The following is a 27849-nucleotide window of genomic DNA, read 5'->3' as shown; positions in this document are numbered from 1 at the left end:
GCCCCAATATTGTATATACATGTGTACTGTAGGTTATGGGGGAAGTTCGAGAGAGAACCCCACAGAGGCGACTTGAGGCTGTGTCTGCGGACACATGAGCCCGAGTTTGCACAAGGATTCTCAGCTCCCCGATATTAATATAGGCACTAGGTTAAGGCACAGGTTGAGGACCCGTGTGCAGTTCGAGGCTATGTCAACGAACACACGAGCTCGAGTTTGCATAAGGATTCTCAACTTGCCGACACTAATCGTAAGTGTAGAGTTAAATTTAACCAGTAAACTAAACGAGTCCTCGAGACAACGGCGTCCAGGGACTACGTTTCCTGGTTAATAATCTACCTAATAAATTAATGGCGACCTCGAATGTACGAAGCTTAGGCTGTCACTCGTATTTTTCAGCAAGAGCGTATCTTTCATAGCATGTACTGATTGCTAGGCAGAGAGAGTAATTGTAATGTAATAAGAATTTTTGTTCATTGACACTTTTGATGATCCACCTTAATTGATTTTGCAGGTACAGCAATGGGTGTAGCAGTTTTGCTGTGCGGGCCAGCTGATTGTCTGCCGCACGCTGCCGCCTCTTCTCCTCTGCCTTCGTCGTCGCCATATTATTAATATTATTGTGTCATTTTATGCGTAGGTACAGTTACACTACAAATGTCACACCTACACCGTGTATTACATACACCACACTACACAAAAATTAGTTGTCAGTGTAAATGTAGCGAACTTTCGCTCAGTTTGACCTGAGTACAGGATTTTCACCGTCGTCACGGAGTTTTTTCCCTCAAGCTTGCTTCTATTAACGTAAATACGAGGTTTTTACACTCATTGGCGATAGTGATTTTCTCCTGTAGCAGGATAGCACACACACCACAGTGTGAATCTTGTGTGAATGTGTTAGGAATTATATGTATGTATACTAAAATCTTTTTTCTGAAGAAAGAAAGATTTGATTTTCATGGGGTGTAATGTCACGAGTCGGCTAGTGACATTGGCTTTTGTTGGAAAATGTAAACTCTAGTGGAATCCCAGTTTATCGTTCAGTTAACCGCTCATTCAGTCGGGAGTCTTTTCAAATCAATTTTTCATTGTCATAAGTGGTCGTCTGTGTGTGAGACATTAGCGCTTCCGCGGAGCGATTTGTTTTGGGCGAGTTTCGCTCACTCTAGCCGTTAAAAATGCAGCCATAGCGCTCCTTTCTTTCCCATGAGTTTGTCAGTCAAGTGTCTGTCGTGACGGAGTGAGGTTCTGTGCTCCAGCAGTGACAGAGTGAGAGGTCAGCTAGCACCCAGACTCCACTAGACTACAGCTCTCCAGGCTCCCACCCTTCGTTGGTGATACACTACATTCATTGACCAGTATTTCCTTTTCGTTTTCCTAGACTTAAAGAGTTTAGTTAAGATGCTTTTCCTAGGCGTAAGAATTTAGCTTTTGAGTGAGTGAGTGAGTACGATCTCTTTATTTGAATTCATTTTGTGATGTAACGTTAAAATTATTTCTTTGTAGTCAATAAATTTAACAGTTCTTTTTCTTGAGCTTAATGTAATGTAAACTCGTGTTTCATTTCTCCACAATTAAGCTTATTTCCCTTATAGCTCTTTGCCATTTATAACTGGTACTTAGGCCAGTCTTGTTGTATTAAGCTTAAAATCCGTTGTGCCTTCTAGGAGTTACGCATCAGCAAGAACCTGATATTAATAATAGTATTAGTTATTTATTGTCAGGGGTGAAGTAACTTTCTCCAGAGGCTAACAGTACTAATTAGTCTCTGCTGTGTTGAGAAAGTTTATAAATTCTCGTTCTTAGAGAATTGTGCGAAGCAAACCAGCGTAAAGTAATCATTGCTTGATTTAGCAAGACAATTCTTGTTCCTGCTGTTCAGTATTATTGAACATTATCATTTAATTATTGCATTTATTTTAAAAACCCCGTGACATTGTGCAGCGTGAAGAGCCGCCATTAGGTGACCAAGGCCGACACATGCAAGCATGTTAGAGCCTTTAAAAACGAAAACGAAACGAAAACGACACTGGTAGACACAGGAAATATTCTTTCTCCCCTATTCCCTGCAATCCAAAAAGCAAGCAAACAGTATAAAGAACATCCTATAAAAGCACTCTTCAAACATTATCAAATTCTTATTTACTTAATTATGTAAACATTTATGAAGGTCATAACTGTACCTGTACATCAACCTGATTTCACAAACACCAAAAAAAAAAAAAAAAAAAAAAAAAAAAAAAAATCAACATGTTTATATATACATGCTCCACCCTCTTCACAATAGTTAAAATAAAAGCAGAAAACAAGGAAACCATTAGAAGAAAAGTGGTAACATATCACACTACCAAACTGAGGATATTCATTTCTAACACTCTCAGCAAACCTAACTACTTTTTCATATTGATTCAAGAAAATAAGAGTCACTGCATGAACAACTTAAATATGCGCGATTATTATAGCAATATGTGACTTTTTCTTTTAATCACTGCGAAATATCACACTCCATGCATAACATCTCGTAATGCTAAAATAATTATATTTGTAATTTTGGATCCTTCTGAAACTTAAAAAATATAGCTCATCAATACAAACACAATATATACAGTATAAATATATATATATATATATATATATATATATATATATATATATATATATATATATAAATATATATATATATATATAAATATATATATATATACATAGATAGATAGACAGATAGATAGATACACACACACATATATATATATATATATATATATATATATATATATATATATATATGTCTATCTATCTATCTATCTATTGCCAGATGCCTCAATCCCATTTGGGGTGGCCACAAACAAATTGCCTGCAAGTCGCCCTGTCCCCCGCCATTTCACTGCCCTGCTCCCAACTCACACCTTCCTCTCTCATATACCTCTCCACCCCATCCCTCCATCTCATCCTTGGCCTCCCCCTACCTCTTCCCCCCTCCACCTCATTCACATACACTCTCTTCGTCAGTCTTTCACCCTCCATCCTCTCCACATGGCCAAATCACCTCAGTGTGTTCCTCATAACGCTTCCTATCACATCCACATCCACACCACAACGCTCCTTTATATCTTCATTCGTCAGCCTGTCTCTCCACGTGACTCCACAGGCTCCTCTTAAATAACTCATTTCCACTGCTCTCACTCTTGACTTGTGTCCTTCCAACAATGTCCAAGCTTCACTTCCGTACGTTAGAGTTGGTATCACAATACTGTCATGTAGTAACGTTTTCACTTCCATGCTCACTTCCCTGTTTCTTGTCACTTCTTTCAAAGAACCAGCAACCTTTCTTCCCTGCTGTACCCTTTCAAGCACTTCACCCTCCAAACCTCCATCCTTACTCATAACACTACCCAAGTACTTAAACGTACTCACATTTTCCAATTCCTCACCATCCAACCTCGCTGTACATTCACTAGCTTCACCTCTCTCAAAGACCATCACTTTACTCTTCCCTACATTCACCTTTAGATTCCGTTTCTTACACACTCTCTCAAACTCATCCACCAAGCCTTGCAGTTCCCCTTCGTCTTCACTCAACAGCACAGTATCATCTGCAAACAACAGTACAGGGAGTTTCCAAACACTATCCTCACTCACCAGGGCCACTCCAACATCCACTACCCTACCTTGTACCTCTTTTATTACCCCATCCATGTACAGATTGAACAACCATGGAGACATGACACATCCCTGTTTCAAACCAACTTTCAAAGAGAAAAATTCACTTAGTTCACCATCCACATGCACTGCAGCCTTCGCACCATCGTACATACTCTTCACAGCATTCAACAACTTCCCATCTACTCCATATATTCTTAACACTTTCCACAATCCTTGTCTATCCACCCTGTCATATGCTTTCTCCAAATCCATGAAAGCCCCATACAACTTCTTTCCCTTCTCTAGAAACTTTTCCACTAAAGATCTAAGAATGAATATCTGATCTACACAACCTCTTCCCTTCCTAAAGCCTCCCTGTTCTTCTCCAACTAATTTCTCTGTTCTTTCTCTAACTCTGTCTGTAAGTATCCTACCATACACTTTTCCTATTATACTAAGAAGACAAATGCCCCTATGATTACCACACACTTCTTTTTCCCCTTTTCCTTTGTACAAGGGAATAATTATACCTGATTTCCAATCCTCCGGGACTCTACCTTCCTCCCAGGCCAATCTGCACATCTTCCACATCCATTCTACTACTATCTCTCCCCCATGCTTCAGCATTTCACCACACACTCCATCAATTCCTGGGGCTTTCCCCGATTTAACTTTCTTCATTGCTTCCACAACTTCTATCCTACTGATTTCTTCCTGTCTTCTCACCTCCCTCTTCTCCCAGCCATTCCCGAGCCACTTATACTCGCATTACTTCCATCCTCTACATTCAACAATTCCTTAAAGTGTTCTCTCCATCTGTTCACTTTATCTCCCTTCTCCACTAGTAATCTACCATTTTTATCTTTCACTCCCCTGCTAACTTCACTTCCACCCTGTCTTATTCTTTTCACTTCTCTCCAGAACATTTTCTTACAGTCCCTCCACTTTACACTCAAATTTCTTCCAAATTCCTCATCCACTCTCTTCTTACTCGCTCTTACTAATCTTTTCACCTCTCTCTTTCTTTCCACATATAACTCTCTCTTCCGCCTCTCAACTTCTTCCACGCCCCTATTTCTCATCCATTCATTGTATGCTTTCTTCATTTGTGCCACAGCCTGTTTCACCTCTTCAGTCCACCACGCTGTTCCTTGCACCCCCCTCCGTCTTCTCTTCCTTCCACACACCACATCACATGCTGCACATATTTCTTTTGTAAATATCTTACACACACCTTCCACGTCTCCCATCTGCTCCAATTCATATTTGCCCAATCGTTCCTCCACTTCTCTCATATACTCTGCCTTTTTCTCATCCTCTTGTAACCTTTCCACTCTCCTTGCAACTACTCCTTTCTCTCCTCTTCCCCTTCTTCTATTCCTCCATCTTACTTGCATTCTAATTCTGGCCACCACCGACTAGTGGTCAGATAGTCCACTCCCCCAACCTCTATACACTCTTGCATCCTTTACACATCTTCGCATCCTTTCATCCACACACACATAATCAATCATTGCCTTCCTTTCATTCAGTTCACCACCCACCCTTCTCATCACTCGCCATGTATACCTGTGGATCATTTTATGCCTGAAGAGGGTATTGGCTATCACCAACCCCCTCCCAGCACAAATGTCCACTAACGCACTCCCATTCTCATCTATCTCAGCAGGCTCACCCCACTCACCAGCTATTCCATCCACCTTCACATTCCCAACTTTACCATTCATATCACCAATCAAAAACACTCTCTCATTCCTTCCAAACTTTTCCATGCACACTTCCACATATATATATATATATATATATATATATACTGTATACAGTAACCCCTTGTTATATGATGGGATTCCATTCCTGAAAATCCCATCATATAGCGAGCCCATTATGTAAAGGAGTCAATGGAGATAAGTTCCCAGACCTCCCTAAACTCTCACAGGCACACACCTTAGCACTCACATACATGAAATAAATATCCTTATGTTTAACCCCTTAAGCGCGGGCATGTCGGAGGCGGTCTGTGCACCTCATGCGGGGATATTCGCGTTCTGACTGACTTTATAAAAATATTTGCCAAAAATCAGTTATTAGTCCTAGAATATTATAATTAAATATGCATATTGCACATACCTTCAGCTCTCTCCTGGGATGCTTGTTGAGCCTTCGTCGACTACCGTAGTACTTGTGGAGACTTCTGAAGTTGGGTAATGTAGTCTCCACTTTACACTTCCTGACACCCCATAATATGATTACCACAGTTTGATATTATCACTAGAAACACTATTCTATGATTTTCAAGTAGTTTGGAATCCATACACCAAAAAGAAAACACTGTGAAAGCAATGAAAATTACGAGCACGTACGAGCTTCCCACTTGCGCTCGTTCCCCGCTGGTATTCTGTCATTTATTATTCATAAACACACTCACACTTTATATTCCTGTTACTTTATTATGCTTATATATATATACAGCATTCATCCATAAGTTTCCTTCAGTAATAGTAGTTTATTTTCACTCCAGGCATTAACTTTCTCGTTCAGTAAACTAGCGTAGAGAGCAAAGCTTTCACTGTCATTACTCCAAGTATTTGTACCCATATTCTTATATTAGTAATTATTTACATTTCTATTTTATTTACACTATGTTATATACTGTCACTTCCAGTAACTAAGGGCTCCTTTCCCTTGGAGCCAGGATGAACTTAGGACACTGAAGCATTCATAATTTATCATCATTTTCTCCACTGGCTCATCACACGATTCACCAGAAAGATTGTAGTCACTGTCCATCATTATCATGGATAAATTAGCCAGTTCACGCTCCACAGCAGAGTCACTTAGCCCTTTACCCCTTCCCACACGAGGTTTAGTAGTCACAGGGCCCTCTAGATGCGGCGGAAATGGGGGGCGCCGGTGCCACATGCTTTCATCACAAGAGACAACACTGAACTGAATGACGAGGCAGATATGGGGCCGCCAAGGGTTGACAACGTCAGCGAGGTGACAGCTGCTAATTTACATGCTGTGAAATGATTGGCAGGAAATTAGGTAGTTCCAGGTGAATGTAAATATCACTTAGGGATCTCCCTTCCTTTCTTATATATATTTTTATTATCAGAACAGGTCATACAGCATATTTCAAGGGGAAATAAACAGGGAAAATTAGCGAATGAGTGCACGTGGGGTGTTGCCAAGTGATAATTAGCCAATTCCAGGTGTATGGCACTATCAATTACCTTTTATCTTTTTTATATACAGTAATCCCTCTAATATCCGGACGCCCAATAACCGAACATCCCCACTAACCGAACCTTATCGTCCTGGGATCAAACATTCCCAAAATGGTCCGAAAATCCAAAAAAATTGGAAAAAAAATCGATTTTTTGCCGTCCGTAATTTGAACTTGCCGCGCGCGCCGCGTGAGAGCATTGTTTTGGTTCGTCATTCCTCCGACGTCCGATAGAGCGCCGCTGCATCCTCCCCACTTCCCGCCTGTCTCTCACCGCGACAAGACCTACGCTCTTCGTCATGGCTGCCCACGTGCTCGCTTTTGTGGTGGTGCCGTACTTGCTGCAAGGCCTCCTGCTGCTCTCTGCCCTACTCTTAGTGTGTGTGATGATGGCCCCGCCTCCTGAGAAAAGGAAGAGAGTGGTGTTGACTCTGGAGAAGAAACGGGAGATATTGGAGAAGGTTGATGCGGGTTGGTCTTCCTCTCGCATTCTCCGCGAGTTCAACCTGGCCCGGTCGACTTTGTTTGATATCAAGCGTTCCCGAGACAAGCTCATGCAGTACACGGCTGACTTCTCGTCGAGAAGCAAACGCAACGTGGAGAGGAAGGTTATGTTTACTCCCAAGTATGCAGAGATCGACCGCTCCACGTTGATTTGGTATCGACAGCAACGTGCAGCTGGTGTGATGGTACGTGGAACGGAGCTGAAGGCTGCTGCTGAGAAGTTTGCAAGGCTTCACGACGCCCTAGACTTCAAGGCATCCGAGGGTTGGCTCTTCGCGTTCAAGTTGCGACATGGCCTTACTAACCGTAAAGCACATGGCGAAGCATTGGACGCTAACGAGATGGAGTGGACGAGTTTCGGCACAAGGTGAAAGGCTTGATCGACAGGGAGGGCCTCACTCTCGGTCAAGTCTATAACGCTGACGAAACTGGCCTATTCTATCGCTCGGTGCCAACGAACACTCGCCGATGAGACGGAGAAGCGTGTACCTGGCCGCAAGCTTTCTAAGGAACGGATATCTGCTTTGTGTTGTGCCAATGCTAACGGCATGCACCGGCTTAAGCCCGTTATTGTTGGCCGTGCAAAGCAGCCTCGGTGCCTTCGTGGGGTGATGGATGTCCTTCCTGTCGTATGGTACCATTCTTTGAAAGCATGGTTCACAGCTGTGATTTTCAAAGACTGGTTTCACCATCACTTCGTCAAGGAGGTCATACATTACCAGACGAAGACACTGGGAATTCCTCGCGACCAGGTAAAGGCTCTCCTTCTCCTCGACAATGCACCTGCCCACCCGTGCGACAAGGACTTGGTTGCTGAGAATGGCCGTATTAGGTGCATGTTTCTGCCCCCTAATACGACTGCTCTCATTCAACCAATGGACCAAGGAGTGATCGTGGCAACAAAGCGCCTGTACCGTCGGAAGTTCCTGGACGAGGTGATGGTGGTTCTCGAGGACGAGGACGAGCGCAGGGAAGGACGTGACACTCGAGGCAAGCGGACTTTGGAAAACCTTCGCCGCTACAACATCAAGTCTGCGCTGTACAACTGGGCTAGTGCATGGAAGGAAGTCCCTGTGAAAACTCTTGAAAATGGTTGGTCTCGTCTGCTTCTCGGAACAGATGTGGAGTACGATTTCCTAGGGTTTGACGTGGATGACTTCCATGCACGGCTACGTGCACGCACGGCGACGATGTTGATGTGGACGATGTTCGTGAGTGGTTGGACGACGACGAGGGCGATCCTGGGTATCAGACGTTGTCTGATATCGAGATCGCGTCTTCGGTTGCTGGTGTCAGTCCCGAACTTGAAGATTCCGACGACGAAGGCGATGATGATGCAGACTCCGCCCAGCAGGACACTACTCCAGCCATCCCCAAGCTGGCGCACTCCGGGAACATCTAGAGTTCGTCCTAGACTACCTGGAACACCCGGACTGCGACAGGGAGATGGGGCCCTTGGGACTCGTGGAGGAAGTGCGTGCTTTCCGGCAGCGCATCATCAATCGCCAGAATCGTCGGTCCTTGCGTCAGTCAACGATTGACAGTTTTTCAGGCCCGTGACCCCCGCTGTGCCAAGCCCTGGTTCCACTCCGTTGCCTCCCCAAGACAGGCCCTCATGCTCCGAGCCACAGCCCAGCACATCAGCTACAGTGGAGTCACCGCTCGACGTGAGTTTGCGGCTGTCTTCAGAGTCTTCTGTAGTAGGTACGCCATCACCACTACCCACCGATGCACCCCTTGGACGCCTGCCAGTGATACTCTCGGGCTCTGACAGTGAATAAACAGCAAGAACTTCTCCACTAGACCACACGGGAATTTTGAGTGTTGTGCAGTGAAAAACGGTGTGTTGTGTTAAGGTTTTCAAGTTGGGAGAAAAGACTAAGTAGAAAAGAAATTTAACGTAACTAACCTTCTTTGTTTTGGCTTTGGAAACTTAAAAAAACTTGGGAAAAGTTAATGTGCAACACTTAAATTTAATGGAACATTATTTGGACTAAAGTGAACACTGTGAAAAGAACGGACTTCTGTGTGTTAGTGACTAAGTTCAGTGCAAGACTTCAGGAAGAGTGTAGTGCAAGTGCTTCAGGAAATCGTTCTTACTGTCAGAGTCCGAGAGGAGGCGGTTATTCATCGAGGTGGCCAGGGACTTGCTGTAAGTAGCCAAAATGTTTCATGTTGTACTATTTTCCATACTATATTTACCAGAATGTTTCATATTGTATTTTTTCCCATACTATACTTACCAGAAAGTGTCATACTGTACTTCTTTCCATACTAAACTTACCTCATGCATGTGCAGTAGGAATGTGTTTTTCAGAGTTCGGTTAGGTTCGGTTAGGTTAGGTTCGGTTAGAGTCCATAAGTACCAGAATGTTTATTAATGTATGAACATACTTCTAAACCCACATTTTATGTGTCTATTGCATTTATTTCAGTCATTTATGTGCCTTATTGGTGTGATTTGGGTGTTAAATAGGTGCTATGCATGTCCGGAGGGAGTTGTATAGGTGTTTCTCTGTGTTAGGGTCCGTAAGTACAAGTCCATAAGCTGGGGCCCAATATCCGGACAAAACCAATATCCGAACCTACCGATGGCTCTATTGATCCGGATATTGGAGTGATTACTGTATATTATTTTGTATGAGAATAAGGCATAGCGCTCATTGCAATGGATGAAATGAGTGGAAAAATCTAGGCAAGATTTGCCTAGCGCGACACGCCTGGGGCAGGCGGGAGGAGAGGGTAATGGAGGGGAGGTAGGGAGGGGAGTCAACAATTGATGGGATCCCTACCCTGACGTATGGAAGCGAGGCATGGACCTTGCAAGAGGGGAACAAGTCAAGAGTGAGAGCAGTGGAAATGAGTTACTTGAGAGGAGCATGTGGAGTGACGTGGAGGGACAGGTTGACGAATGAAGAAATGAAGGAACGTTGTGGGGTAGATGTGGATGTGGTTGAAAAGATTAGGAGAAATACACTGAGGTGGTTTGGACATGTGGAGAGAATGGAGAATGAAAGACTGACTAAGAGGGTGTATGTAGGTGAGGTGGAGGGAGGGAGAGGGAGGGGTAGACCGAGGATGAGGTGGAGGGATGGAGTTGAGAGGTATATGAGGGAGGGGGGGGTGAGTTGGGGGGAGGGTAGTCGAATGGTGGGTGAGACAGTGACTTGGAGACGTTTTGTCTGCGGCCACCCTTTGCGGGATTAGGGCGTCGGGCTATAGATAGATAGATAGATAGACATATGACAATAGCAGCACTGCCTATTGTCAGAAACTGGCAGAACTGACAGATGATACAAGCAACCACTTCAAAGCCCGGGCGAATTCAAAATAACACAGAATTGCAAAAGTGACGCCCCGCGGTATGATCCATTACACCCGAGCGTCACAAAAGTGACGCCCCGCGGTTAATGGGTTAAACATTTAAAGTAATACATTAATAATGAATATAGAGGAAAAAACATGAAAACTACAGTAGACAGTAGTTCTTACCTTTACTGAAGCAAGTAGGGTTGTTGATGTGGTTCCGAGACAATTCGCCATGAAGTCAATTTGTGGTCAAAATATGGACGATTCCCCGTCAGGACAATTACCCATCATTATATAAATATACTTATTATATGATTAATTGATATTTTAAAAACTAATTTTCAGGGGGATCTATCAAAGTCAATGTTCATTCAGTAGCGTAGGCTTTGGATATCATTTATAAGTTGCACTTTTAGACAATAATTAACTTGTTTCTACCTCACTGTAGCTGACTTTGAATTATATTCTAGCACCACCCATAGTTGTCTTCATTAATTTCCATTGGTACTACAACATCCTGGGTATACAGTTGACCCTCTGTCTTCGCGGGGGTTAGAGGCCTGAGACCCCCGCGAAGATTGAAAATCCGTGTAAAATTGGTGTCCCCCTAAAAACACCCCTAGCCCCCAATTTCCTCCTTTAATGAAAGAAAACCCCTGTGTACATGTCAATAAACACTTTATTTATAATTAAAGTGTTAAAAAAATAGTTTAATTGCGTAAGTGGATGGCCGCTCACACAGCTCGTCACAGCTACACTCTCACCCTCCACCACCGTTACCAGGATTTTCCCTCCCGTAACTTGTCCAGTAATTCTACCTTCTCCAGCAGGGTCATTACCTTCTTCTGGCGCTTTGGGGTGCCTTCAGGAGATGTCTTGGCTGCTCTCTTAGGGCCCATGGTAGATAAAATGATGGTGAATTGTCCCGAAACCCATTTTCACTGTGACCACACTTGTGTGTGCTTGTACTCGCTGATCTCTCCGTGACACCATCATTTTATCTACCATGGGCCCTAAGAGAGCAGCCAAAACATCTCCTGAAGGCACCCCAAAGAGCCAGAAGAAGGTAATGACCCTGCTGGAGAAGGTAGAATTGCTGGACAAGTTACGGGAGGGAAAATCCTGGTAACAGGGGTTGAGGATGAGAGTGGGTTTTGGGACAATTCGCTGTCAAGTCAATTCGCACTCACAACAATAACAAGACAATTCGCCGTCAGGACTTTTCGCCGTCAGGACGATTCCCCATCATTTATTTACATACTACTGTATAATAGTCTTTTAAATATACGAGTTTTAAAAGTGGTGGTGGTTTATTGTTTTTATAATATATGTAGTGACATCTGTTGAGGCTCAGCCATATCTTTCCCCACGGTTTGCATTCACTATGGCCGATCAGACTAACACGGATATTGTCATTTGAGATGAATATAACCTTGTACCTGTTCAGAGTCGTTTTAAAATATACCCAGGATGTTGTAGTACCAATAAAAATTAATGAAGACAGCTACGGGTGACGCTAGAATATAATTCAAAGTCGACTACAGCGAAGTAGAAACACGTTAATTATTGGCTAAAAGTGCAACTTATAAATGATATCCAAAGCCTACGCTATTGAATGAACATAGACTTTGATAGAACCCCCTGAAAATTAGTTATTAAAGTATTAATTATTCAGAAATAAGTATATTTATAGAATGACAGGGAACTGTCCAGGGTGCGAATTGCCCTGACAGGGAATCATCCATGCTTTGATGGCGCATTGACTTGACAGCGAATTATCTCAGAACCTGAGAATGAGAGAGCCTGCCGCGAGAGATTCAAAACAATGTGGGGGTGGCGCGGGTGGTGCTGCAGGTGGTATGCAACGTGTGGCGCGCAATTTGAATGTGTTTCCATTTTTCTCTGAACTTCAAAAAAGATGATTTGGTTTCCCTGGTGACAAACAGCGAACAATCGAAACCGCAAACAGAGGAACCGCGAGGATAGAGGGTCGACTGTATTTCAAAATAACATTCAAGAGGTACAAGTATTCAAAAACTGGTGTACTTGCTAAATAAACTGATATGTAAATAAACGACAAGGAATCGTCCCAAAACCTTTACGTATAGACGTAATATGAATATAATTCGTATAATTTCTAAGTTTGTCAATCGTTCACTTAAGGTCATTAGGCATTTATATACATGCCAATGTCTTGTATGTAGCCTTATGTTAAACGATGAAAGAAAGATCGTAAATCTCCCGATTCGTGTTTCAATATACAGGTATTTATATTGTTTCAGTTAATACCCATTATTTGATGCCATATTTTACATTTATTATAAAAACAATAAACCACCATCACTTTTATGACTCATATAATTCAAAAACTATTGTACTTGCTAAATAAACTGATATGCATACAGTATAAATGACCGGGATATCGTCAGACGGCGAATTGACCTGACGACAAATTGTCCCGACTCGAGGCTAAGGGACAGTAAGGACCTCACAGCCTTCACTCATCACTGTCAGAACTGGCTGGCTGATGAGGCTGGACCGGTGGACGAGTGTGTGTTGTCCAGTGACGACTGTGTGGGGACGTTTGCGTTGCGTTCGCTGTTCACTGAGCTGCGGACGATCCATCGTTGCAGCGAATCGTTCCCATCGTAGAATGAGAGTAGGGTACTAAAATGTCAACATCGTATATGCGAAATATCGTATAACGAGGGGTTACTGTATATACAGTGCAGTAAGACCTCACTATAACAGACTAATTGGGGCCCTAGCCATTCCAAAAAATGCAAAATTCTGATAAAAGCGACATCCGGACTTCCCCCTACTTCCGGACTTTTTCCAATATATCAGACATGTATGTATATAAATATATATACATATATATATACAGTATCTTAGAAGCTATGACTGAATTCTTTCCTCTTCCTTCTGTCTATGGGTGACTCTACACTATGTGACAAGCCAAATGGTTTCCTGTACACCAGGAAACCATTTACTATGCTGAGTGGTAAGCACATAACCAAATTATAGCACCTGGTGGTTTAGTGGGTAATTAAGGCGCTCCAATCGGGTTGAGCCTAAGCAGGTCTATATCCAAGGGGTGGCTGGGGTTTACTGCACAAGTAATGCCACTCAGGGATGAGTGAGGCTGGTCACTCATCTTAAATGTAAGGACCAACTTACCTAGCCCCGTGCTCCTATGCTTCTCATGGGGAAACACAGAACTGGATGATGAATGAAATAAAAATAAAAATGTATTATTAAACATTAATAGAGGCGGTGGCTCAATTGGTAGAGAGGTGGCCTGCAGTCCTACTGGACCCAGGTTCAAATCCCCACTAGGGCAGGGAACAGTTTAAGGATCTGAATTTCATATAATCAGACTTTTCTGATCTACCAGAAGACCCACCAACATGTTATAAAAATACTCCCACTAATACCAATACACCAGTACTGTATGAGACAGCCCTAGGATATATTTAATCTGGATGGTGGGTGTTAGCACCAAAGTGGTGACATGTAGAGATGTGTATGATATGTAGGAGGACTAATGGGCCTTGAGAGCAGGCTATGAAGCCTATGGCCAGAGTTTTTTTTTTTTTTGGGGGGGGGAGGGGGGAAAGCAGCAAGCCCTCAATTATCCAACATAATGGAGCCAAAGGCATAACCAAATACAGGTAATGTCCAGATACGGAGCAATATCCTCTACTGTACCCATACCCTGCCTATACTCAACCTACTATCTGTACCTAACCTACTGTACATGTACGGTACCCCTCCTAATTTTGGCAGTGTTCTGCAGCCTTTTGACTGTTTTTGGACATCAAAACACACATTGCAATATGCAATATAATCCTTAACACTAAGAAAACAATGCATTAAAAAAAATAAATAAATACAAAAAATAAAAAAATAAATAAAAGCTACCAATGTGCACAACTCTAGCAATATATACAGTATCCCTCCTACTTCTGGCAGTGTTCTGCAGCATTTTGGCTCTTTTTAGACATCAAAACACACACACTGGAATATGCAATATAATTCTAAATGCTAAGAAAACAATGCATAAACAACAATAAAAAAGTAAGAAAAACTATCCATATGCACAGTACCCCTCCTAATTTTGGCAGTTTTCTGCGATCTTTCGGCTGTTTTTAGACATCAAAACAAACATTGCAATGTGCAACATAATTCTTAACACTAAGAAATCTATGCATTAACCTTAACCGCGGGGCGTCACTTTTGTGATTCTGTGTTATTTTGAATTCGCCTGGGCTTTCAAGTGGTGGCTTGTATCATCTATCAGTACTACCAATGTCCAGCTATACTCAGTTCTGCTAATGTCATCTGTACTCCCATCCACTGTTGACAATTTAGCCATTTTCCCCCTGTCCTTGACTCCCCTCCTTACCTCCCTTCCATTACCCTCTCCTCCTGCCTGCCCAGCTGCGATGCGCTACGCAAATCCTGGATGGATTTTTCCACTCATTTTATCTATTGAAATGTGTCCTATGCCCTATTCTTATACAAAATAATATATAAAAGAGAAAAGGTAATTGATTCTACCATACATTTGGAATGGGCTAATTATCACCTGGCAACACCCCACGTGCACTCGTTCACTAATTTTCCCTGTTTATTTCCCCTTGAAATATGCCGTATGACCTGTTCTCATAAAAATATATATAAGAAAGGACGGGAGAAGCCTATGTGATATTTACATTCACCTGGAACTACCTAATTTATTATGTATTGTCTAGATTTCCTGCCAATCATTTAATAGCATATAAATTAGCAGCTGTCACCATGCTGACACTGTCAACCCTTCCCTGTCTCTAGGCTACATCATTCAGTTTACTGTCGTATTTCAAGGTGAAACCATGTCGGATTTGTGCCTGTCCAATTCCACCGCTACTTAGCCCCCTGCAAAGGGCCCTGTGACTCTACTCCTACTAAACCTCGTGTGGGAAGGGGTAAAGGGCTAAGTGACTCTGCTGTGGAACGTGAACTGGCTAATTTATCAATGATAATGATGGACAGTGACAACAATCTTTCTGGTGACTCTAAAACAATGCAAGTGGAAATGTAAATAATGTGTTAATTGCAAGTGAAAGCAATGAATGTAAGTATAATTGAACAGTGGAAAATAGTTTTATAAGTTACTGCAAGTGACAGTGCATAACATAGTGTAAATAAAATAGAAATGTACATAATGTAAATAAAATAGTGAATGTAAATAGAAATATTAATAATTAGTAATATAAGAATACGAGTATGAATACTTGGAGTAATGAAAGTGAAAGCTTCGCTCTATCGTGTATAAATACTTGGAGTAGTGAGTGTGAAAGTGAAAGCTTTGCTCTCTACACTAGTTTACTGAAGGAGATAGTGAATGCCTGGAGTGAAAATAAACTACTAGTACTGAAAGAAACTTAAGGGTAAATACTGTATATATAAATAAGTATAATAAAGTACTAGGAATATAAAGTGTGAGTGCGTTTATAAATAATAAATGACAGCTCGCCACAGAATACCATCGGGCAACGAGCGCGGGTGGAAAGCTCGTATGTGCTCGTAATTTACATTACTTTCACAGTTTTTTTTTTTTTTTAGGATGTTCTGGAAAGAGATGAAAAGAGTAAGACAGGGTGGAAGTGAAGTTAGCAGGGGAGTGAAAGATAAAAATGGTAGATTACTAGAGGAGAAGACAGAAAAAGTAAGCAGATGGAGAGAACACTTTAAGGAATTGTTGAACACAGAGGATGGAAGCAATGCAAGTATAAGTGGCTGGGGAATGGCTGGGAGAAGGAAGGAGGTGAGAAGACAGGAAGAAAATAGTAGGATAGAAGTTGTGGAAGCAATGAAGAAACTTAAATTGGGGAAAGCCCAAGGAACTGATGAAGTGTGTGGTGAAATGCTGAAGTATGGGGAGAGATAGTAGTAGAATGGATGTGGAAAATGTGCAGATTGGCCTGCGAGGAAGGTAGAGTCCCGGAGGATTGGAAGTCAGGTATAATTATTCCCTTGTACAAAGGAAAAGAAGTGTGTGGTAATCATAGGGGCATCTGTTTTCTTAGTATAATACGAAAAGTGTATGGTACGATACTTATTGACAGAGTTAGAGAAAGAACAGAGAAATTAGTTGGAGAAGAACAGGGAGCCTTTAGGAAGGGACGAGGTTGTGTAGATCAGATATTCATTCTTAGATCTTTAGTGGAAAAGTTTCTAGAGAAGAGAAAGAAGTTGTATGTGACTTTCATGGATTTGGAGAAAGCATATGACAGGGTGGATGGACAAGGATTGTGGAAAGTATTAAGAGTATATGGAGTAGATGGGAAGTTGTTGAATGCTGTGAAGAGTATGTATAATGGTGCTAAGGCTGCAGTGCGTGTGGATGGTGAACTGAGTGAATTTTTCTCTTTGAAGGTTGGGTTGAAACAGGGATGTGTCATGTCTCCATGGTTGTTCAGTCTGTACATGGATGGGGTAATAAATGAGGTACAAGGTACGGTAGTGGATGATGGAGTGGCCCTGGTGAGAGAGGGTAGTGTTTGGAAACTCCCTGTACTGTTGTTTGCAGATGATACTGTGTTGCTGAGTGAAGACAAAGGAGAGCTGCAAGGCTTGGTGGATGAGTTTGGGAGAGTGTGTAAGAAACAGAGTCTAAAGGTGAATGTAGGGAAAAGTAAAGAGATAGTCTCTGAGAGAGGTGAAGTCAGTGAATGTACAGCGAGGTTGGATGGTAAGGAATTGGAAAATGTGAGTACATTTAAGTACTTGGGTAGTGTGATGAGTAAGGATGGAGGTTTGGAGGGTGAAGTGCTTGAAAGGGTACAGCAGGGAAGAAAGGTTGCTGGTTCCTTGAAAGCAGTGAAGTAAGCATGGAAGTGAAAAAGTTGCTACATGACAGTATTGTGATACCAACTCTAACGTATGGAAGTGAAGCTTGGACGTTGATGGAAGGACTCAAATCAAGAGTGAGAGCAGTGGAAATGAGTTATTTCAGAGGAGCCTGTGGAGTCACATGGAGAGACAGGCTGACAAATGAGGATATAAAGGAGCATTGTGGTGTGGATGTGGATGTGATAGGAAGCATTAGGAGGAATACACTGAGGTGGTGCGGCCATGTGGAGAAGATGGAGGGTGAAAGACAGACGAAGCGAGTGTATGTGAGTGAGGTGGAGGGGGGTAGAGGGAGGGGGAGGCCGAGGATGAGATGGAGGGATGGGGTGGAGAGGTATATGAGAGAGGGGGGGTGTGAGTTGGGAGCGGGGCAGTGAAATGGAGGGGGACAGGGCGACGTGGAGACAATTTGTTTGTGGCCACCCCGAACGGGATTGAGGCGTCTGGCAATAGATAAATAGATAGATAGAATATGAATTCCAAATTATATAAAATAATATTTGTAGTTATAACATCAGGCAGAGGTAACCATATTACAAGGTATCGGGAAGTGTAAAGTGGAGACTTCGTTACCCAACTTCAAAAGTCTCCACAAGTCCTACGGTAGTCGACGAAGGCTCAACAAACATCCCTGGAGAAAGCTGAAGGTATGTGCCATAAGCTTATGTAATTATAATATTCTAGGACTAATAACTGATTTTTGGCAAATAAGTCAGTTGGAGCGCGATTATCCCCGCGGGACGCACACGGCACACTCCTGACATCCTTGCAGTTAAGGGGTTAAAAAAGAAAAGAAAGAAAAAGAAGATGGGAAAAAAAAAGCACACTTACCAAGCAATGAATGGGAGATGCGTTGTAACCTACCTGGCTGCAACAGGTCTATAGGCATCCCATGTGATATAGTGGCTAACACAGCCACCTAGCAAAGTTCAAAGAACTCCTCCCCCTCCATCTGCTGAAGCGGGCCAATGAGCAGGGACAGGTGGTGTAGTGATGGAGCCCTAACCACCTCAGGACTCTCTGAATATAGCCGCAAGCTCAGGTCTAACAGTGACTCAATGGTTGACGATGTGCTCGGTTATGAGTCTGAGAGTGAAGACTGGGGTCAAGCGAGTGGTGATGGTCATGGTGGGAGAAGGGGCTGGCACTCATGGGGGTGGTGGGCTTGAAGAAGGAGACAATTTTCGTCTGATGATTGATGCAGCGATTTTGTCCAGGGATGACAGCACCCCTGACTACCTGCAGATCCATCGCCAGCTTGAGTGACACCACCAACTCCCTGTTGCAATGAGGAAGCTCGGCATATTCAAGCACCTGCTCAATGAAGGCATGTAGCACATCAAGATGAGGAAGTGATGGAGTGGCAGGGTGGCCAGAGTCAGTATCCTCATCCTTGTCGCTCTCCTCTGTCTACCCCACAGAGACAGCTGCGGCGATCTCCTCAACGGACAACATCTGATAACCTGGATCACCGCTGTCGTTGTCAAACTAATCCCTCAGGTATTTGACGTCCACATCCACCCTTGCATTTCGTAGCCAAAGGTAAAAATCATCCACGTCAAAGCCTTCGAGGTCGTGCACAGCCTTGCATCCCTGAAGGAGATGAGACCAACCACTTTCCAAGCATAAGCCCAGCTGAACACTGCAGACTTGATGTTGTAACACCACAGATTCTCCAAGGCTCGCTCCCGACGTGTGTCGACCCCCCCCCCCCTCGTCCTCAGGCACCATCACCACCTCGTCATGGAACCTCCGACAGTACAGTCTCTTGGCTGCCACGATATCACCTTGGTCCATCTGTTGATGACAGCAGTCGTATTAGGTGGCAGAAACATGCACCTAGCAAAGCTGTCATCAGCAATAAAATCCTTCTCCGATGGATGCGCAGGGGCATTGCCAAGGATCAGGAAAGCCTTCACCTGGCTGCAAGGGATACCAAGTTTCTCTGTTTGATAATGGATAACTTCCTTGACAAAGTGTCTATGGAACCAATCTCTGAAGATCTTTGCAGTAAACCAGGCCTTTACAGAATGGTACCACACAATGAGCAGGCTATCCATCAACCTAGAGAGACAAAATGGCTGTTTTGCATGTCCAACAATAACAGGTCTGAGACGGTGCATTCCGTTAGCATTGGCACAGCACAACACCAAGCACGTTGTTTGGACAACTTCTGACCAGGAACATTCTTCTTCATCTCTTTTGCCAGGGTGTTGGTGGAGAGGGAGCGGAAGAACAGGCCAGTTTCATCAGTGCTGTACACCCAACCAAGAGCAGGGCCCTCCTTCTCGCTTAGGTGCTGCACTTTCTGGCGAAACGGCTCAACATCCTCCACTGCTGTGTTCAAGGCCTCGCCATGTGCCTAACAGCCAGGAAGGCCAAGTCGAAGTTTGAACTGGAAGAGCCAACCCCCAGATGCCTTGAAGTCGTGCACGTTGCGCAGGCATGCAAACTTCTCAGCTGCAGCCTTCAACTCGGTCACCACTTACAAGCACGCCAGCACCCTGTTGCTGGCGGAACCAAACCAAAGTCAACTGGTCGATGCTGGCGTGACTGGGCTGGGACATCACCTTCCAGTCACCTTTGAGAGTGGTATTGCCGCAGTCCTGTCCGCACTGAGTCAGCTTGTCCTATGATTTCTTGATATCAAACAAAGTTGAACGGGTCAAGTCATATTCAGATAGTATGCGCGAAGTTGGCCAGCCCACATCAACCTTGCCCAGTATCTCATGCTACTTCTCCAGAGTCAAAACTCTCTTCTTGCATTTCTCAGGTGGTGGTGGCACCACCACAAATGCAATTAAGGAAGCAGCCATTGTTTAACCTCAGCCAAGCACATCCACATGCAGAGAAACAACGGTAGGAACTGAGGTGCGGCACTGCTGAAAAGTGTACAGCATAGCCATGTCTCTACCTACACTTGGCTATGAGCATGCAAGGAAAATGCGGCAGTGACCTACGAGTGCAAGAGTCCTTTTCGCTCATCCCAGCATATGTCACAATGTGGCAGAAACACTGGGTCCCTAGACATCATGGACCTAATGAGTGGCCCAGTAATCCGGGCGGCAATGCGACTTTGAGCATTTAGTAAGGCGGCAGATGGTCGAGCATGGCCAGGAGTTTCCGACTAATCCAGGCGGCCAGGGGATTTCGGCCATTCGGTAGGGAACCAGACAGCCATTCTCACTCAGCTTGTGAGCTATGCTCTGCCTTCCTCACATGCTTCCAGAATGTTACCAGTGATTGGGGTGGCCAAGGAATTTCAACCATTTGGTAGGGGGCCAGACAGCTATTCTTGCTCAGCTGGTGGGTTACATCTGTTTTCCTCACGCACTGCCGGTATGTTCCAGGTGACTGGGGTGGCCGGGAGATTTCGACCATCTGGTAGGGAGCTGCAAAGCCTTGTTTGCTCTGCTTGTGGGTTACAATATATAACCCATGCGTGGACAGTGAGGCCAGTGAGCCACCCAACGGACTTTTTTCACTTTCTAGGACAGCCAGCTGCCAAAGCCTGAACTTTTATGTCCAGTTATAGACAAATAAATCTGGATAAGGACCTAACAAAGCCAAGGCCTAACATCTGTATATGGAGCATGACCAGATACAGTGTGTCCAGATAGTTGAGGGATTACCTTTATAATATACTATAATTAAACAAATAATTTTAACAACTGCCGACCTATATAATTCATCTAAGTGCATTACCTCGGACACAAAGGTCTTGGCCATTTTTCTTAGGACATCTGGTGCAATCTTTGGCACCTTATCACAGTATTCTCCCAGAAGCCAAAGGATGCTTGCCCTGGCCATGGGGATCTTGATGTTGTCCACAAGTCTGGCCATGTGGCTGATAATGTCCTTGTGGCCCACCGTTTCACTCTGCAGCAGCTTCCTGATCACAACCACACTCTCACCCACTACTGACTCTGTATAATAAGGGAGAGGAAAACTCTTATATCCTCCTGCACATAGTTAAAAAAATTACTAGCTATGTTTCAAGATTAAAGAATAGTTGCAGAATCAGAAACATGACTGTCATTTCTGTAGAATACTATTACATGCAATTTCAAGTTCAGAGAATAGCTGCAGCATTAGGAACATGACTGGCATTTCTATGGGACACTATTACATGCAATTTCAAGGTCGCAAAACAATTAATGACAAAAAAGATTTAATCCCCTTCAGCCCAAATACCTATGATGTTTACCTGAATAAATTAAAAAGGTGTCTCAACTGAAGGAGTTAACAGACACTGCCTCTGACCCCATTAGCCTAGAGGGTCACTCATAATTTGAACAACTCATCTGGCATTAGCTGCATAAAAGGAAGGATATCCTTTGGTTGAAGGAAAAAGAACTCTTGTTCATGTCTCACTGTATTAAGCAGATAAAATCACTTTGCTGCATTTATGAAAAGTCAAACACCATCAAAATTTATATTTTTCTTATAACTTACATACACTTGCATCACTGGCTGATAATAAGAAAAAAAAGAAAAGAAAAGAATAATACTTTCCACTGTTGCAACTTACCATCCCTGTTTGATAAAAGGCAGACAAGGCCACTCAAACAAGTATCTGTCACTTCCCTGATATTCGAGGCACACCTGAAAACATAAATACTTTACAGTAGTTTACTTTCCACGACCATATAAAACTACTGTACTCAAATTCTATTTATTACATTAGTTAAGCTCTTCATCTTTTTCTACATGAACTGGAAGTAACTAAAAGATGTGATATTCCGACTATATTTTCATCTCACTGTTCTGTACCAGCAGCAGTTTTTCAATGGAAGACAAAAATGGTATGGGAGTTGAGACTGTAAAGGTATTAAAGCATTTAAGTATTGTTGAGTGCAAAGACCAGAGGCAGGCAAAGCAGAAGAGGAGGACAGCATGGGGGCCAAACCACTGCAAACACCCACTGGCCCCCCATGGGGCCCTAGAACCTGAGAGTGGCTTTGGTCGCCGGGCAAGTACCACACCTCTCAGCACAACACGTACAACAACATCGTTTTTCCTGCACCGAGAAATGACTCCCCAGCAGTCATTTCTCGGCAACTTCTTCTAGCCGGGGACATTGAGAGCAATCCAGGACCCACCAACAAATACACATGTCCAACATGCTCAAAACCTATCACGTCGAGCCAACAGACAAAGGGTTCAGTTCAGTGCAATTCCTGCAAGAACTGGACCCATTACACTTGCACAACACTTGCATCCAGAAACATTACACAAACACCTGGACCTGCTCCTTATGCTCCTTCCCCCCACCCACTAACCCCCCCGCCAAACCTACTCCTACTTCTTCCACACCTCCTCAGCCAAGCCCACAGATCCTTCTCACACCATCCAATCCCCCAACCCCTCCCATTCCACCCCATCATAAGCCACCCAAACCCTTAGCTCCATCACAACCTTCTCCTACCCCTTCCCCTCCACCCACACCACCACCTTCCCCATGTGCTGCAGCACCCAACACACATCGCACACACAACATAAACATCCTTCAATTGAACATAGATGGCATAAACACCAAAAAACAAGAACTAACACAATTCATCAAACAACAGAACATACACATTGCCATCTTACAAGAAACAAAACTACACAGAACACAAAAAACACCTGTATTTCATCATTTCACCACCATTCGACAAGACCAGGCCGACGGCGGTGGCGGTGGACTCATCACCCTGATACACAAATCAATTAACTTCTCAGATACCAGTGCACACACAAAGTCACTTCTCCCCCCACCTGTACCACAACAGAAATACAATCAATTAAAATACGCACTGGTAACAAATCACATATAACAATCGCATACACTTACATCCCCCCCCAGTCATCCCCCACAGTACCACACAATTACTCTCCACAAATACACCACATCAATATCATACCCAACATCATCCTGGGTGGTGATTTCAATGCCAAGGCGTCAGCCTGGCATGTCAACAACACTGACACAGACAAAAGGCGGGTACTACAATCCCAAACAAATAATCTTTTCATAATGAATAATCTCCATCAACATACCCATATCCCACACCAAGCCCTCTTCCTCCCATCATCCCCAGACATCACCTTGTGCTCCCCAAACCTCACCCACACAACATCCTGGAGAGTGGTCAAAATCCTCGGATCCGATCACCTCCCAATCATCATCACTACCAAAACCAGAATCACCCCAGCTGGCCACAGACACACATACACTAATTATAAGAGAGCCAACTGGGAGGCCTTTGCAACTGAAACAGAACAACATTTTGAAACATTAAACAGTACACCCATCACAAACATCAACACTGCTATGCACACTTTCAATACAATTATACAAAATGCAGACAAAAGACACATCCCTAGAGGCAACAGAAAGAGACAACCCCAACTTCACACCAGAAATTCAAGGCCTCATCAGTCAACGGGACACACTACGACACTCCCTAACACCCCATACACAAGACACAGTACAACAAATACAAGAACTCAACACTTATATAAACAATAAAATATCAGAACAGCAAACGCTAAACTGGAATAATTATCTCCAAACACTTGACCACAAAATGAACACCAGCAAACTCTACAAAACAATAAATAGCATCACTCTCTCCAACAGCAACACCACACAATCACATGCTGCCATCACAACAACAGACACTATACCTTCAAACAAACAACAAGCAAACACTCTCATCAATCACTTTTCACAAGTCAGCCTTCTAAACCTCCATCGCGACGACCGATGCATCATCTGACGTAAGAGACAGTTCCCCACAGACCCAGGCTTCTCACCTTTCACTTACAACCAGACAAAGCACATCATCGGCAACCTTAAGCTCTCATCTGCCTGTGGACCAGACAACATAAGCAACATTCACATTAAACACCTTAGACCACAAGGCATAGAAGCACTCACCAACATATCAAACTACAGCTACTCACACAACATAATACCCAACATCTGGAAGCATGGCATTATCATCTCTATCCCTAAACCCAACAAAGATCCCACGTAACCTTCCTCTCACCGCCCCATCACATTCCTTTGCATCCTGTCTAAAGTCACTGAACAACTGGTACTACAACTAGTTGCACCTCACACACCCCTAGCCCAATCACAACATGGCTTTAGGCCACTAGAGAGCTTTTGATAGCATGAATTCAGCTAGGCCACCACACAGAACACTCCTAGTCACACTAGACATTAGCAAAGCTTTTAATGGCATCCCCCGCCACAACCTCACAAACAAAATATTCAACACAAACATACACAATAACACAAAAAGATCGCTGGCAAACTGCTTAGCAGGCAGATGTGCACATGTAACATTTGCCGGTCAGTCAATGAACATCAGAAATTTCACAAATGGCGTCCCCAGGAATCTGTTTTGTCCCCTACACTCTTTAACCCTTTAACCGCGGGTGTCATCCCAGAATGACATTGCAAAAACTGGACCAAACCGCGGGTGTCATTCTCGAATGTTTGTGAATATTTTGAATACCCCGCGTTTTTTCCGTGCGCCAATTGTTTCAAGGGAGAGTAGCTATTAAGTTCTTTCACTCCAGCCGACCCCCACCTCCCTCCTCCCACACCCCGGGCCCCCACTTCCCACCCCCCACCCCACCCCTGACCAACACGCATCAGTATCTGTCCAGCTGTGTGAGTGACAACACCGCTGATGTGGCAGTGAAGTGCGGGCAATTACAGTGCCTTTTACCTGCCTCACTGAACACAGAGTGGGTGTTTATCGTATGTGCAGTGTTCATATATGTTTATAGTATTATTATCAGAATGAGGTTGGCATTTGGTAATGGTGTGTGAGCGAAAAATAGTGATTACAACACCGCTGATGTGGCAGTGAAGTACGGGCAATTACAGTGCCTTTTACCTGCCTCAGTGAACACAGGGTGGGTGTTTATCGTATGTGCAGTGTTCATGTATGTTTATAGTATTATTATCAGAATGAGGTTGGCATTTGGTAATGGTGTGTGAGCGAAAAATAGTGATTTTAGATCGCTCACTTCTAACGGCACTGCCCATCCAGTGATAGTCAACGAAATCATGAAACCTACATCATTGCAAAGCCGAAGGTTAGTACTTTCTAATGGTACCTTATTTTTCGCTCTAGATTTATTCTGTGCAGAGTTATAAAGGTTTAAAGTTTGTTTACATTTTGGCTGAAACCCCCATGGGAGAGGCCAGTCGGGGCAAAACAATGCCCGCGGTTAAAGGGTTAACCTATACATGCACGACATACCCACACCCCACACACCACAGATACACATAGCTTCCTATGCAGATGACATGACACTCACATGCACACACCAAAATGCAAACACAGCTGCGCACATCCTCCAACCTTACCTCAACACACTACAAGAATGGTTCAGCACAAACAGGCTCAAAATAGCCCCAGCCAAATCTACAGTGACCCTTCTCACAAACTGAACAGCAGAACAGTCACATTCCACACCTCACCATAAACAACACTCCCCTACCACACACACACACACACACACACACACACACAAAATCCTTGGCGTAACATACAATACATCAATGTCATTTAAACATCACATCACTAACATTAAAAATAAACTAACACCAAGATTCAATGCCTTGAGGTCACTTGCCCATACAACATTTGGACACAACAAAGAAACCACAACCACAGTATACAAACAATATATACGTTCAGTGATGAATTATGCAAGTCCTGCCTGGGCCCCTAACCTCACTAAAATACATTACAACACTCTACAGACCATACAGAACAAGACCTTAAAAATAATCACATGCTGCACAACTACTACACCCACAGACCACCTACATCAAGAAAGCAAAGTCCTCAAAGTCAAGGATCATCTAGACATGAGAGGCACCCAAATTCTCACTGCAGCCTCCACAAACCCACAACATCCACTACAGTACATGGCAGCACATCCACACACATCAAGGAACATCAAAACAACACCCAGCACACGATATCATACACAAATACTGTCACCTCTCCTCCCTCGCCCACCTCAGACCAGCTTCCAGAAGTATATCCATACTCAAATCACTCACCGCTCCATTCAGTCACTTAAAAGACAACACACAGCTGCATGCACGGCCTCCTGATATCCACCCTTCTGAATCCTATCTCCCTCATGAGGACAGGGTCCACCTGGCCAGGCTGAGATGTGGGCATCATCCAGCCCTCTTAAGCTACCAGAGGAGGCTGGATGACTCCATCGCTGATGCCTGTTCAGAATGCAACACAGCACCACATACCATTAAGCACATTATGAAAGACTGCATTGCACACAATCACCTACACCAACAACACAATATACACTCCTTGAGAGCTCTGTGGGAAAGCCCGGTCTTAGCCATGGCCTTCCTTAGGGACTTGGGGCTGTTCAGTAAGACTGCCTAAGGAACAACTACTACTACCACTATAAAGACCATAGTTTCGCAGATGAAATTAATAAGACTTCATCAAGGAAAAGGAAGTAGCTGTAATATTCACAGTAACAACAAGAAATCATCAAGCAACCTGAATTTACTATACTGCCAAACCCCTTTCTTACACATCACACTCTCCCCAACAATGAGGCTCTCTTTCCACCTTGATAACCATAACCTTTCTTTCCCTATACAGTACTCTCTCTCCCAAACCCTTACACTCCAAACTCTCCGTCCACTTGATTTTCTTCATATTCCCTCCCCTTAATATCTTTAACCCCTTCTTTACTGAGCAGCATGCCCTGAGTTGGTGGCTGCCGCCCTCCCCAACACCGAGTTATCACACAACATTTTTAGTACGTCGAGGGGTGGGGGGGGTTATTCATCATCACGTCCATACAAATAACTTGCGTTATTATTTTTTTAACATCAGTGATCAGTTAAACCCCAACAGACTGTGCCAAAAAAATAAATAAATAAAAATATATATATATATTTTTTTTTCATCTATATATCTATCTATCTATAGCCCGACACCCTAATCCCGCAAAGGGTGGCCGCAGACAAAACGCCTCCCAGTCGCTCTGTCACCCACCATTTGACTACCCTCCCTCCAACTCATTCCCCCCTCCCTCATATACCTCTCAACTCCATCCCTCCACCTCATCCTCGGTCTACCCCTCCCTCTCCCTCCCTCCACCTCGCCTACATACACCCTCTTAGTCAGTCTTTCATTCTCCATTCTCTCCACATGTCCGAACCATCTCAGTGTATTTCTACCAATCTTCTCAACCACATCCACATC

At 43.7% G+C, this 27849-nt stretch overlaps 1 protein-coding gene across 1 annotated transcript in view; it reads right to left on the bottom strand.

Moving 5' to 3' along the window:
- Positions 1-27849, bottom strand: part of rb (adaptor related protein complex 3 subunit ruby) — a 539541-nt gene that overhangs the window by 184699 nt on the left and 326993 nt on the right. The window contains exons 15-16 of the mRNA XM_080276000.1: positions 22116-22189; positions 21290-21510 (exon numbers count right to left, since the gene is read on the bottom strand). Coding sequence (XP_080132126.1) covers positions 21290-21510; positions 22116-22189 — 295 coding nt within the window. The remainder of the gene's footprint in view (positions 1-21289; positions 21511-22115; positions 22190-27849) is intronic.

This window comes from Coenobita brevimanus, chromosome 63 (genome assembly GCF_032717465.1).
Source record: "Coenobita brevimanus isolate Jiangsu-jjx chromosome 63, ASM3271746v2, whole genome shotgun sequence".
Lineage (NCBI taxonomy): Eukaryota > Metazoa > Arthropoda > Malacostraca > Decapoda > Coenobitidae > Coenobita > Coenobita brevimanus.
Note: the sequence above shows the minus strand (reverse complement) of the source record. Positions and strands in the feature narration are given on the sequence as shown.